This window comes from Pipistrellus hanaki (assembly GCF_964339955.1).
Source record: "Pipistrellus hanaki genome assembly, chromosome: 16".
Classification (NCBI taxonomy): domain Eukaryota; kingdom Metazoa; phylum Chordata; class Mammalia; order Chiroptera; family Vespertilionidae; genus Pipistrellus; species Pipistrellus hanaki.
In genome coordinates, this window is record NC_140518.1 from 46,280,529 (window position 1) to 46,293,310 (window position 12,782).

A 12,782-nucleotide genomic window follows, 5' to 3' on the forward strand; every position below is an offset into this window, starting at 1 on the left:
CCTGCTGCGGCCTTCGCCACACCTACCGCCCCACCAGCAGCAGCTCCCGCTCGCCGGCGCGCGGCCGCAGCCGCCTCCAGATGTCCATGGTGAAGAGCGTGCTGCTGCTGTTGAAGATGGAGGTCAGCGACGACATGAGCGCGGCCATCATCACGGCGATCATCAGGCCCCGCAGACCTGCGGTCAGAGACGCTGCTGGCCGCCCGCCCGCCTCCCGCGGAGCCCTCCCCCTCGGGCCCAGCCGCCGCCGGAGGGGGGGGGGGAGCCCCAGGGAGGAGGCTGGAGGCGGACAGACATGAGGCCTGAATGGCGAAGCCGGTCCCCTCCGCCGGCTCCTCCCGGCAGTCAGCGGCCCCCATGTCCACAGCCTCGCAGCGGGCGAAGGCCGCCCGGACTCCTGTGGCGGAGGCCAAGTGACCCGCCTGGCAGAGGACACCGTGAAAGTTCAGAGAGGGGAGCCCAGGTCCCACGGGCCAGCCGCAGAGCCCGGGGGTGGGGGGGTGGGGAGAGGGAAGTCTGGGTGGCAGGGCAGGCTCAGCCTGGCCTCCTGTGTGTGGCTGCCCGGCAGGCCCGGGGGTCCCTTTCTGGTTGGCTGAGGAGGAGATGTGGCTCCACGGGGAACAGAGAAGCCCACTGCTGTTGGCTGAAACGAGTGAGGCCCCTGCAGGGCCAGCCTGTGTGCAGAGCCTTCTGGGATCCAGGCTGGAGAGGCTGAGGGTCACCTTGCTGTGTCTCGGTGCACGTCTGTCTCCAAGGCTTTGATGCTTTTCCTTCAAGCGCCTAAGGCGCCCCCCGCCCCCTCTGCACACACACCCCACCACTCCCACAGATCCCCGTCTGCCCTCCACCCCGGCCCTCAGACAAAATGAGGCTTGGCCATGCGGGTGCCCTGTGCTGCCGGCCCAGGTCCTGCCTCTGAGCCCAGGCCCCCGTGGTCTTTGCTGTGTGTGCATGTCTGGCGGGATGGGCAGGAAGGAAAATGAGCTCAACCAAGTGTTTTCCCAAAAACATTTCTCACCCTCCTTTCCTCATTCAGAGGTGGATGAACTCAGGGCTTACTCTCCACCCATCTCTCCGACAGGGAGACCCAGGCCTGGAGAGGGCTGTGGCCCAACAGCAGAAGCCCCAGAACCGGAGAGGGCGAGGCGGGAGGGAGCCCCACGCAGCCAGGGCTGGCACAGGGCAGCTGGTGAGAGACGGTTTAATCCCAGCAGCGCTGAGGGTGGGTAGGTGTCACTATCTCCCATTCACAAACCAGGACACAGAAGCTCGGAGGGAGGACGGGACACGCCCCAAATATCGCTGCCAACCGGCGGAGCCCGGATCCGATCCCGCTCCAAGCCCTAACCGCCCTGGGCTGGGCGCCCTGGAGGAGGCGGGCGGGCAGGCCAGGCTGCCCGGGGGAGGGAGGTGCAGACCAGAGGTCTGAGGCGCTGGCTGCAGAGGGTCTCCTCTCTGCTCAGGTGGAGCCCCACCTGCTGGGGCCTTGCTGCACCTTCTGCGACGGGGACCCCATCACCCAGGTCCCACTGGCAGGGCCTCTGCTGCCACGAGAAACAGGGACAATCCTAAGCCCGTCCCCGAGGTTTGCCCGCTGGCCCACAGGGTCTCGGGGGAGGCAGAGGTGAAGGTTCACGGGGCCTTGATTGCATGATCCCGCAGAGCGAGCAGTGGGCTTGGGGCAGGTGGACGGGCTTGTGTCTCAGCCACGCCGCAGCCCTGGCGAGCCCTCCCTAACCCGGTGCCTGGCTTCCATCTGTCTGCGGCCTGTGGCTCTGCCTCGCAGCCTTCACGGAAAGAAGCAGCTTGCAAAAGCCTGTGGCACCCAGGGGGCCTGAAGGGAACGTTCTGGAGGCAGAGTATCCAGGTTCAGACCAGCTTTGCAGCTCACCTGCCACGTGACCTTGGCCAAGTCACGTAACCTCTCTGGGCCTCAGTTTCCCCATCTCTAAAATGGGGACCATAATAATGGCTCCCTGAGGTGAAGATGCAAGTTACCCGCATAGTACGTGAGTGTTTTCTGTTCCTTTCCTCCTTCCCCGACGAGCAGAGCGTCCTGCCCGGATGCCACACACCATCACACTGGACCCAGAGGGCCCCACGGCTCCCTCAGTGCCCGCCCCCCGGGCCCACCAGAACCTCACCGACAGGCATCAGTTCCATGACCAGCTTGGGGTAGGCGATGTTGGAGCAGCCGATCTCGGCCCCGCAGGCCCGCAGGCACTCGGACGGCAGCACACAGCCCACGTCATCTGTGGGAGAGAGGCCCAGAGTCCCACGCCGCCCCCACGGCCCTTCAGACAGGAGCTCCCGAGGACCCTACTACACCAGGTGCCCTGTCACCCTGCCCAGACATCCCCAGGGCTCATCCGGACTCCGGACTCGGCCTCAGGGCTTCGGCCCAGCCTGGCCTTCCTGCGCTCTCTCCGCCAGCTCCCTCTCCGCTGCAGGGGCCCTGGCCCTCGGGCTGACCCGGCTCTCCAGGCCTTCCCAGGGGATGGGTGCCGCACCGGAAATAACCTCTCTGCTCTCCTGCCCACCTCCCTCCCACGTCTCTTCCTCCCTGGTGACTGGGGATGTTTGTGTCTTGCCTCTTCGCATGGGGGGGGTCTGGTGCTGCCGGGGACCTGGGCCTGCTGTGGGGCCCCCTCAGCACTGGGCACCCAGCTCCCCCTCAGCACTGGGCACACAGCCCCCCCTCAGCACTGGGCACCCAGCTCCCCCTCAGCACTGGGCACACAGCCCCCCCTCAGCACTGGGCACACAGCCCCCCTCAGCACTGGGCACACAGCCCCCCCTCAGCACTGGGCACACAGCCCCCCTCAGCACTGGGCACACAGCCCCCCTCAGCACTGGGCACACAGCTCCCCCTCAGCACTGGGCACCCAGATCCCCCTCAGCACTGGGCACACAGCCCCCCCCTCAGCACTGGGCACCCAGCCCCCCCTCAGCACTGGGCACCCAGATCCCCCTCAGCACTGGGCACACAGCCCCCCCTCAGCACTGGGCGGGCACACAGCCCCCCCTCAGCACTGGGCACACAGCCCCCCCTCAGCACTGGGCACACAGCCCCCCCTCAGCACTGGGCACACAGCCCCCCCTCAGCACTGGGCACACAGCCCCCCCTCAGCACTGGGCACACAGCCCCCCCTCAGCACTGGGCACACAGCCCCCCCTCAGCACTGGGCACACAGCTCCCCCTCAGCACTGGGCACACAGCCCCCCCTCAGCACTGGGCGGGCACACAGCCCCCCCTCAGCACTGGGCGGGCACACAGCCCCCCTCAGCACTGGGCACACAGCCCCCCCTCAGCACTGGGCACACAGCCCCCCTCAGCACTGGGCACACAGCCCCCCCTCAGCACTGGGCAGGCACACAGCTCCCCTGGTGGGTGAATGGAAGCATTGGAATGTCTCAGCCTCAGCCCAGATCTGACCAAACCCCAACTCCGGCTCCCTATCTGGCTGGGAGCAGAACCGCCTAGGGCAGGACCTCAGCACTGCCTGGCGCTGTGGGGGGCCCTGGGGTCTGGCTCCGGCTCTGATGGGGTTCCAGGAGCATGGGGTGGTGGTGGGGGGTGGGGTCTGCTCCTCCACCGCCCACAGCAGCTGGGGTCCCTCTCTGCAGGGCTCACCAGCCCAGTATGGTGACAAGTAGCACCAACCTCGTGCTCACTTGTTCCTGCAGGAAATGCTTTTTAAAAATATGTTTTATTGACTTTTTTAGAGATAGAGGAAGGGAGAGGGCTAGAGAGATAGAAACATCAATAAGAGAGAAACATCACCAATCGGCTGACTCCTGCATGCCCCCTGGCTCTGTCTGCCCCAAGCCTCTGCTTGCTCTGCGGGGATCCGGGCACGTGCCCAGACCAGGAATCGAGCCAGTGACCTCCCGGTTCATGAGCCGATGACCAACCACGGAGCCACGCTGGCCAGGCGAAAACACTAAAACACCTTTGGCTCCGCTCTCTGGGGCCCCGCTCCCTGGGCCCCGCTCCCTGGGGCCCCGCTCCCTGGGGCTCTGCTCCCTGGGGCCCGGCTCCCTGGGGCCCCGCTCCCTGGGGCCCCGCTCCCTGGGGCTCTGCTCCCTGGGGCCCGGCTCCCTGGGGCCCCGCTCCCTGGGGCCCCGCTCCCTGGGCCCCGCTCCCTGGGGCCCCGCTCCCTGGGGCCCCGCTCCCTGGGGCTCGCAGAGGCACGGGGTGCGGAGAGAACAGGCGCTGACAGGGAGCTAGAGCAGAAGCCACAGGTGACCAGCGGGAGGGAGGAGCTGCGGGGCCGCGGAGGCCTCTGCGGTGGGGAACCCTCGGTCAAGTCCCCACAGCAGCTGTTTCCCCCAGACTCCGCCCGGCCCCCGGGAGTAAGCACTGCCCCTCCACATGCCCCTTCTGAGAAGTCCCTCCTTAGATGCCCACTGCAGGGGCAGGGCGGGCCTCAGCACCCTTCCCCCAGCCCTAACCCCACGGCCCTACAGCCCAGCCCTGCCCAGCCTCCGGAGCCCCAGGTTCCAGGACACCGGCTCCCTGTCATCTGCCAGGCCCCTTCCACTCCGGGTCTAACCAGATTTGTCCCTCCGCCTCCTTACCCAGTGATGGTCCTGCCTCCCCTCCCCCAGCCATCCCATTCTCTCCATCCTTCTCGTACCACTGACTTCTCAGGATGCCTCCCCACCCCAGCGCCGCCCACCCGGCTTCCTGGGGAAAGTCCTTTGCGCAGCATTTGGCTGGGCCCAGCCCTCCCGGACCTGTTTGTTTTCACACACACCCAGCACCTCGGCTCCTCCACGCCTGTGGCCTGTGCCGTCGCCTCCGCGGTGCTCCATCCATCCCTGCCCTTGTTTACCTCCTGCTCCACGGCTTCCCTGGGGCTCCCCGCCTCCCTCCCTCCCTCCCTCTCCGCGGGCAGAGTAGCTTCCTCCTAAGGACTCCCAGGCCCAGGGTTGAACCACAATTGTCTGTCGCTTTTTTGCCTTTCCTGCCAGACTGGGCGTCCCCGAGGGTGCACGATGGGTCTGAATCACTTCCCTGTCCCCGGCTCAGGGCGGGCCGTGAGAGACTGTCTCTGAACATTTGTGAATGAGTGAGGAAGGAGGAAAGGCACAGGAGAAAGAGAGAGAAAGGAGTTCAGGCACTGTTGGATCCAGCTTCCCTGCCCCACCACCCCCACCCCCACCAGCTGCACCGATGAGAGCACTCAGGCACAGAAAGGGGCTTGCCTGGGACACAGTCAGACCAAGGACAGAGCTCAGGGCCCGGCAGGACCCGGCCGCCGGGCCACCCGGCCACCTGGGTGCAGCATTAGAGGGGAGGGCCCTCCCGACAAGTCCTGGGCTTGGCTGGCTGGCCCAGTGCCTGAGGACCCGGGCCTCCTGGGCGGGACAGAAGAGGAGTCACAGCCACATAATAGCTCAGAAAGCCTGAGTCAGGAGGTTCCGCTGCGTTTATGCAGCTGCTGCAGGTGCTGGCACGGCACCACCCGGCCGGCTGCCCCCTTCACCCGCTGGTGTTTGTGCTGAGCTTCAAGAAAGAACATCCCTCCTTTATGACAGCAGCGGAGGTGTCGCCACGCAGACAAAGGCCCTGAATGCGCCAACTCAGGAGTGCACCGTCCCAGACAGTGAGGGCCCGGGCGCGGGCGCCTCTGGGTGCGCCGGGGCACCAGCGCAGTGGACGGAGGAGCCGCCCGGGCCTCCGTTGGCACAGCATCCGCACCAGCCACGGGCCCACACAGAGGCCGGGGTGCTCCTCTCCTCCCCCAGTCCTCCCTCCCTGCAGCCAACGCCAAGGGCAGCTCTGGGCTGAGTGGCCAGGGAACCGCACCACCTCGTCCTGCACGGCCTTGTGAGCAGCAGAGGGGACTCCCGACGCCACCGCGGCCCCCTCCTCCTTGCTCACACTCCCCGTGCCTCTCTGCCCCGCAGGGGCCCAGCCAGCTCCACCCCCACTCCACGGCGCTGTGTCTGCTGTTCCCTCTCCCGGAACACCCTTCCCTCCTGCCTGACCCAGGAGCACATGCTCCTCTCACCTCCGTGGGTGTCTGGGCTCCTGAATCTAGGGCAGCACCTTCCATGACACCAACAACACCGTGGCCAGTGTCTGCCCTGCTCCCTCCGGCCGGGGCGGGGCCAGGGAAGCCGGGGCCCAGCAGTGCCCACACAGCAGATGTGTAACAGGCTCTGCTGGTGTTGGAATGACCCCTTCCCGAGCTGGCCACCGGGAATACCACCCCGAGGGCTAGTCTAGCCCCCTCCCCCAGGCCTGTCCTCCCTGGGAGCCGCCCGGAGCCTTTCTGGGACATCCGTGGCCACAAACTCAGCTTCAACCTAAACTTCACCCCTCACACAAGAACTAATTCAAATAGATCAAAGATTTAAATGTAAAACTATCCAACGTTCAGGAGAAAAAAGATAGGAAGCTCGTTGCGACCTAGGGCATGCTGACTTGACATGAAAAGCATGGGCCCTCGGAGGACAGTGACGAGTGAGACTCATCACAATTCACCGCCTTTGCTCTGTGTAAGACGCCTGTGGAAAGGAGGAAAGAAAAACTACAGAAATGACTTTAGTCAGGTTTTTTAGTACAAAATCAATGTACAAAAAACCCTGTGTGTCTACACTAACAAAGAACTACCAGAGAAATCCAGAAAGCAATCCATTTACAAGTATAAAAAGAATAAAATACCAAGGAACACATTTAAGCAAGGAATGAAACATCTGTGCCCTGAAAACTTACAAGCCACTGTGGCAGAAACCCAAAGACACAGGTAAACGGGAACTAGGGGCGAGGAGAATGCGTGTTGTTAAATGTAACACAGCCTAAGGCAGTCTAAGACTCAGTGCGATCCCTGTCAAAACTCCAGTGGTATTTTTCACAAAAACAGAGAAAACAATTTTTAAATGTTTGTAGCAGACCACAAATACTTCAAATAGCCAAAGTGATCTTAAGAAAGATAAGCAAAATGGAGGCATCCCATTTCCTGATTCCACACTGCATTACAGCCCTGGCCAGTGTTCAAGGTGGTTAGTCAGCCAGTGCATGGGAGGGTTGCCGGTTCAATTCCCAGTCAAGGTCACATACCGGGTTGCAGGTTTGATCTCTGGCCCTGGAAGGAGTGCATGCGGGAGGCAGTCAATGTGCCTCTCTCACATCAATGTTTCTCTAACTCCTCCCCCCTCCCTTCCACTCTCTCTAAAAATTAACGGTAAAAATATTCTCAGGTGAGGATTAACAAAAACAAACAACAACAACAAAAAAACAACAACTGTATTACGAAGCTATAGTAATCAAACAGTACAGTATTGGCACAAAAGCAGATACACAGATAAATGGAATAGAATAGAGAGCTCAGAAATGAATTCATACTCCGTCACTTTACAACAGAGAAACCAAGAATATACCGCACAGTAGGGAAAGGACAGTCTCTTCAATAAACGGCGTTGGGAAGCTGCATAGACACATGCAAAAGAATGAAACCAGCCGAGACTGGTTTGGCTCAGTGGATAGAGCGTCGGCCTGGGGACTGAAAGGTCCCAGGTTCAATTCCAGTCAAGGGCATGTACTGTGGTTGCGGGCACATCCCCAGTAGAAGGTGTGCAGGAGGCAGTTGATCGATGGCTCTCTCTCATCGATGTTTCTAACTCTCTATCCCTCTCCTTTCTTCTCTGTAAAAAATCAATAAATTTTTTTTTTTTTTTTTAAAGAATGAAACCAGAGCCATACCTTACACCATATGCGAACATCCACCAACTCAAAACAGATGAAAGATTTGAACATAAGGCCTGAGACCATAAAACTCTGACAAGAAAACATGGGGTTAAGCTCCTTTACATCAGTTTTGGCAGTAATTTTTTTTTTACTTGACACCAAAAACAAAGGAAAAAAGTAAACAACAAACGCAACTACTTCTGCACAGCAAAGGAAACCATCAACAGAATGAAATGGCAACCTAGGTATTGGTGAAAAACATTTGCAAACCATATATTTGATAAAGGGCTAATATCCAAAATTACATAAAGAACTCATATAACTCAACAGCAAAACAAAACAACAAATAAACAAACAAACAAAAACAGGAACAAACACAAACAATCTGATTTAAAAATGAGCAGAGGAACTGAGTAGACATTTTTCCAAAGGAAAATTACAAATGGCCAACAGGTGCATGAAAAAGAGCCCGATTCCCTCATCATCGGGGAAATGCAAAACAGAACCACAATCAGCTACCACCTGTGCCTCTCAGGACAGTTATCAACAGAAAGACGAGAGATAACACGCGTTGGCGAGGACGTGGACAGGGGAACCCATGTGTACTGCTGGTGAGAATGCAAATTGGTGCACCAGTATGAAAAACAGGAAGGTTCCCGAGAAGATTATAAATAGGTCTGTCATATAATCCAGCAACCCCACTTCTAGTTTATACATCTTTAAAAAAATATTTTTTATTGATTTCAGAGAGGAAGGGAGAGGGAGAGAGAGATAGAAGCATCAATGATGAGAGAGAATCATTGATCGGCTGCCTCCTGCATGTCCCCCACTGGGGATCAAGTCCACAACCTGGGCATGTGCCCTCCACTGGAATTAAACCCAGGACCCTTCAGTCTGCAGGCTGAGGCTAGTTTATACATCTTTAGGAAATGAAGTCACTCCCTCTAAGAGATATCTGCATTCCCATGTTCATTATTCACAGTAGCCAAGATATGGAGACAACCTAATTGCCCATCAACAGATAAGTGGGTAAAAACTATATATATAATATATACACATATATAATTTACACACACACACACACACATATATATATCAGAGTATTATTCAGCCAGGAGAAAGACAGACATCCTGCCTTTTGCAACAACAAGGATGGACCTAGAAGATGTTATGCTAAGTGAAATAAGTCAGAGGAAGACAAATACTGTATGATATCACTTATATTCAGAATTTAAAAATACCAAATTCGTAGAAACAGCGATCAGAATGCGGTTACCAGGGTAGGGGGTCAGGGGGAAGGGGGAAGGGGAGATGGCAGCCACAGGGAATAAACTCCCAGTTATAAATGAGTGAGTTCTAGGGGTCTAATGTACACCATAGTGATTGTAGTTAATATTAGACAGTTGACGCTTGGCCAATATGGATTTGAACATGGATTTGAAATTATAGATGGATTTTTTCAATAAAGAATTTAAATGTCTTTGATGTTCTTAATAACATTTTCTTTTCTCTAGCTTACTTATTTAAGAATAACGCATGCCCGGCCAGTGTGGCTCAATACAGGAACCAAGAGGTCTCTGGTTTGAATCCCCTTCAGGGCATGTGCCCGGTTGTGGCTGGATCCCTAGTGTGGGGCGTGCAGGAGGCAGCCGATGGATGATGCTCCTGTCTCATTGATGTTTCTATCTCTCTATCCCTCTCCCTTCCCCTCTTTCTAAAAATCAATTAAAAAATACTTAAGGAATAACGCATATCATCCACATAACACACAACATATGTGTTAATCAATTATTTGTTATCAGTAGTTATTATATATAATCAATAAATCAATTATTTGTTACCAAGGCTTCTGGTCAACAGTAGGCTATTAGTAGTTGGATTTTGGAGGAATAAAAATCTACACACAAGGGGGAATCCAAGATGGCTGCTCGGGTAGGCAACTAGCCGCAGCCGCACACAACAATTTTAATAAAATACAACTAAAATATAAAATGGACATTACCCAGAACTACAGGAAAGTCGACTGACTGGAAATCCTACAACGAGAAGCAAGGAGAAAACCAGAAGGAAGAGCGGAGGAGCTGTAAAAGCCTAAGGTACGGAGACACGCGGCGCGGAGAGGACGGAGCCGGAGAGGAGGGAGGCCGAGTGCCTGGCGGGCGTTCCCAAGCGGGAAGGAGAGAAAACTCCGACTGTGCTGGGCCCCTGACTGCTCTGAACCCCAGATCTGGGCCAGACCCCGGGGACTCAGGCTCAGCCATAGGGAGCTGGGCTGTAAGTCAGAACCCCGGGGGAGCGGAGAAAGGAGGTCCCGGAGGCGCGCACACTGCCCCCAGAGAAGGGACGGTCGGCTGTGCCGCGGGATTGCCCTGACGGGAAGGAGACTGGGGCTCCAGACTGCTCTGAACGCCACCTCCAACTCCACTTCCAACTGAACTGAACCCCAATACCGGGCTCATTGGGGGAGAGCATAGACTGTTTGGCAGCAGGCGAAAATCGAGGGCACCTTTCTCTCAGAGGCGCGGGCAGCGAGCACTGAAGGACCCGCATAGGGCGGGGCTGACGGAAGCCAAAGCTGCAGGCTCCACCCTGAAACCCCGTCCCATCTGTAACTGCGAAATGCGACAACAAAATAGATCACAAACGAAAGAAATGGAGGACAAAAAGTGTCTGGATATAGAGTTCAAATCTACGCTTATAAGGTTTTTCAAGAATTTCCTAGAAAAGATGGATAAGGCCTATGAGGATATGAAAAGAGATCAACTAGAATTAATAAGGAGTCAACAAGAAATGATAAGGGATCAACAAGAAATAAAGAATACATTGTCTGAAATAAAAAATATTCTACAGAGTCCTAAAAACAGAAGGGAAGATCGCAAGAATCAAGTCAAAGATTTGGAACATAAAGAGCCAGAAGACACTCCTCCCCAGAAGCTAGAAGGCAAGAGAATCCAGAAAATTGAAGATAATGTAAGAAACCTCTGGGACAACTTCAAGCGAACCAACATCAGAATTATGGGGGTTCCAGAAGATGAGAGAGAGCAAGATATCGAAAACATACTGAAAGAAATAGTGACAGAAAACTTCCCCCACCTGGTGAAAGAATTTGACTTACAAGTCCAGGAAGCGCACAGAACTCCAAACAAAAGGAATCCAAAGAGGACCACACCGAGACACATCATTATTAAAATTCCAAGAGCAAAAGATAAAGAGAGAATATTAAAAGAAGCAAGAGCAAAGAAGGTAGTGACTTATAAAGGAGCACCTATACGATTGTCAGCTGACTTCTCAACAGAAACCATGCAGGCCAGAAGGGAATGGCAAGAAATATTCAAGGTGATGAATAGCAAGAACCTACAGCCAAAAATAAGCTACCCAGCAAAGCTATCACTCAGAATCGAAGGCCAGATAAAGAGCTTCACTAATAAAAAAAAGCTAAAGGAGTTCATCACCACCAAACCAGAATTATATGAATTGCTGAAGGGGGTTCTTTCAGAAGAGAAAGTAAACAAAGATAAAAATTATGAACAACAAATACGTAATTATCAACAAGTGAATCTAAAAACCAAGGAAATTAAAAAAATCTGATGAACAATATTAACTGTTGAATATAATAGAATCAGAGGTATGGAAGGGGTGTGAACTGATGATTCTTGGGGAAAAGGGGAGAGGGGGGCGTGGGAAGAGACTGAACATAAACTGTGCACCTATGGATGAGGACAATGGGGAGAGGGGAAAGGGCAGAGGGTGGGGTGGGAACCTGGTGGAGGAGAGCAATGGTGGGGGGGGGGGGGGAGGAAGGAACATTTGTAATAATATGAAAAATAAAAACTTATTAAAAAAAAAAAAAAAAAAAAAAAAATCTACACACAGATTTTGACCCCACGGGGGTTGGGGGGCTTCAGTGTCCCTAACCCCCACATGTTCGAGTCGACTGTGCTCTGTACAGAAAGGGGGAGAGCGCAGACCACACGGGCAAAGGCCTGGGAGGAGACAGAGCACTCTCACTCAGCAGTGGAACCAGACGGTCCAACTAGGAAATGGGTAACACACATGAACAAACACGTCACTGAAGAATACATACAGATGACAAACAGGCACGTGAACATGTGTTCCATGTCATGAGTCAGTAAGGAAATGCACGTTCACACCACAGTAAGAGACCGTTACACATCTGTCGGAAGGGCTAAATCAAATGATGGTGGCAACATGGCACGTCGCAAGGCTGTGTGGTTGAATCACTCACATGTTGTTGGGGGATGCAAAATACACATAAGTTACTGCGTGTGTGAATGTTCATAGTAGCCCCAAACCGGAAACCCCAATGTTCTTCAACAGATGAAATGGCTAAGTCACTGGCCCATCCACTCCATGGAGCACCGGTCAGCCACAGAAGGAGAAAGCTACCAACCACTCCCAGCAGCTGAGACAGGTCAGCGGCTGCCGGGGGCCGGGGCTGGGGTGGGCTGTGGGCTGTGGCTGCCAGGGGCCGGGCGGGGGTGAGCTGTGGCTGTCCGAGGCCGGGGCTGGGGTGGGCTGTGGGCTGTGGCTGCCAGGGGCCGGGCGGGGGTGGGCTGTGGCTGCTGGGGGCCGGGCGGGGGTGGCTGTGGCTGAAGAGGGAGAGCTGGTGGTGACAGAGCAGTCCTGCACCTTGATTGTGACAGCGGTTACACAGACCTGCACAGGCGCTTGCACACACACACATGAGCAGATGTCACACACATGAGCAGATGTCACCAACATCACCTTCCCTGCTGTGATGTTACTATAGGTAGCTGTGCAGGGTGGCACCACTGGGGGAACAGGGAAGGGTACATGCTAGCTCTCTGGGGTTTTTTGTTTGTTTTTTATTTTATTTTAAAAATTTTTTTTATTGATTTCAGAGAAGGGAGAAAGAGAGATAGAAACATCAGTGATGAGAGAGAATCACTGATCAGCTGGGGATCAAGCCAGCATGTGTCCTGACCTGGAATCAAACTGTGACCTCCTGGTTCAACCACTGAGCCACACGGTTTGTTTCTAACCAGCTCCCCATGGAGCTGTCACTCTGGGCAGTGACTGGGAGGCAGGCCTTTCAGCCGGA

At 55.6% G+C, this 12,782-nt stretch overlaps 1 protein-coding gene across 2 annotated transcripts in view; it reads right to left on the minus strand.

Moving 5' to 3' along the window:
• Window positions 1-12,782, minus strand: part of SLC5A10 (solute carrier family 5 member 10) — a gene marked incomplete at its 5' end in the record, with an annotated part of 66,859 nt that overhangs the window by 6,602 nt on the left and 47,475 nt on the right. For both annotated transcript variants that reach the window (XM_084861526.1, XM_084861525.1), the window contains 2 exons: window positions 27-177; window positions 2,145-2,252. In XM_084861526.1, coding sequence (XP_084717652.1) covers window positions 27-177; window positions 2,145-2,252 — 259 coding nt within the window. The remainder of the gene's footprint in view (window positions 1-26; window positions 178-2,144; window positions 2,253-12,782) is intronic.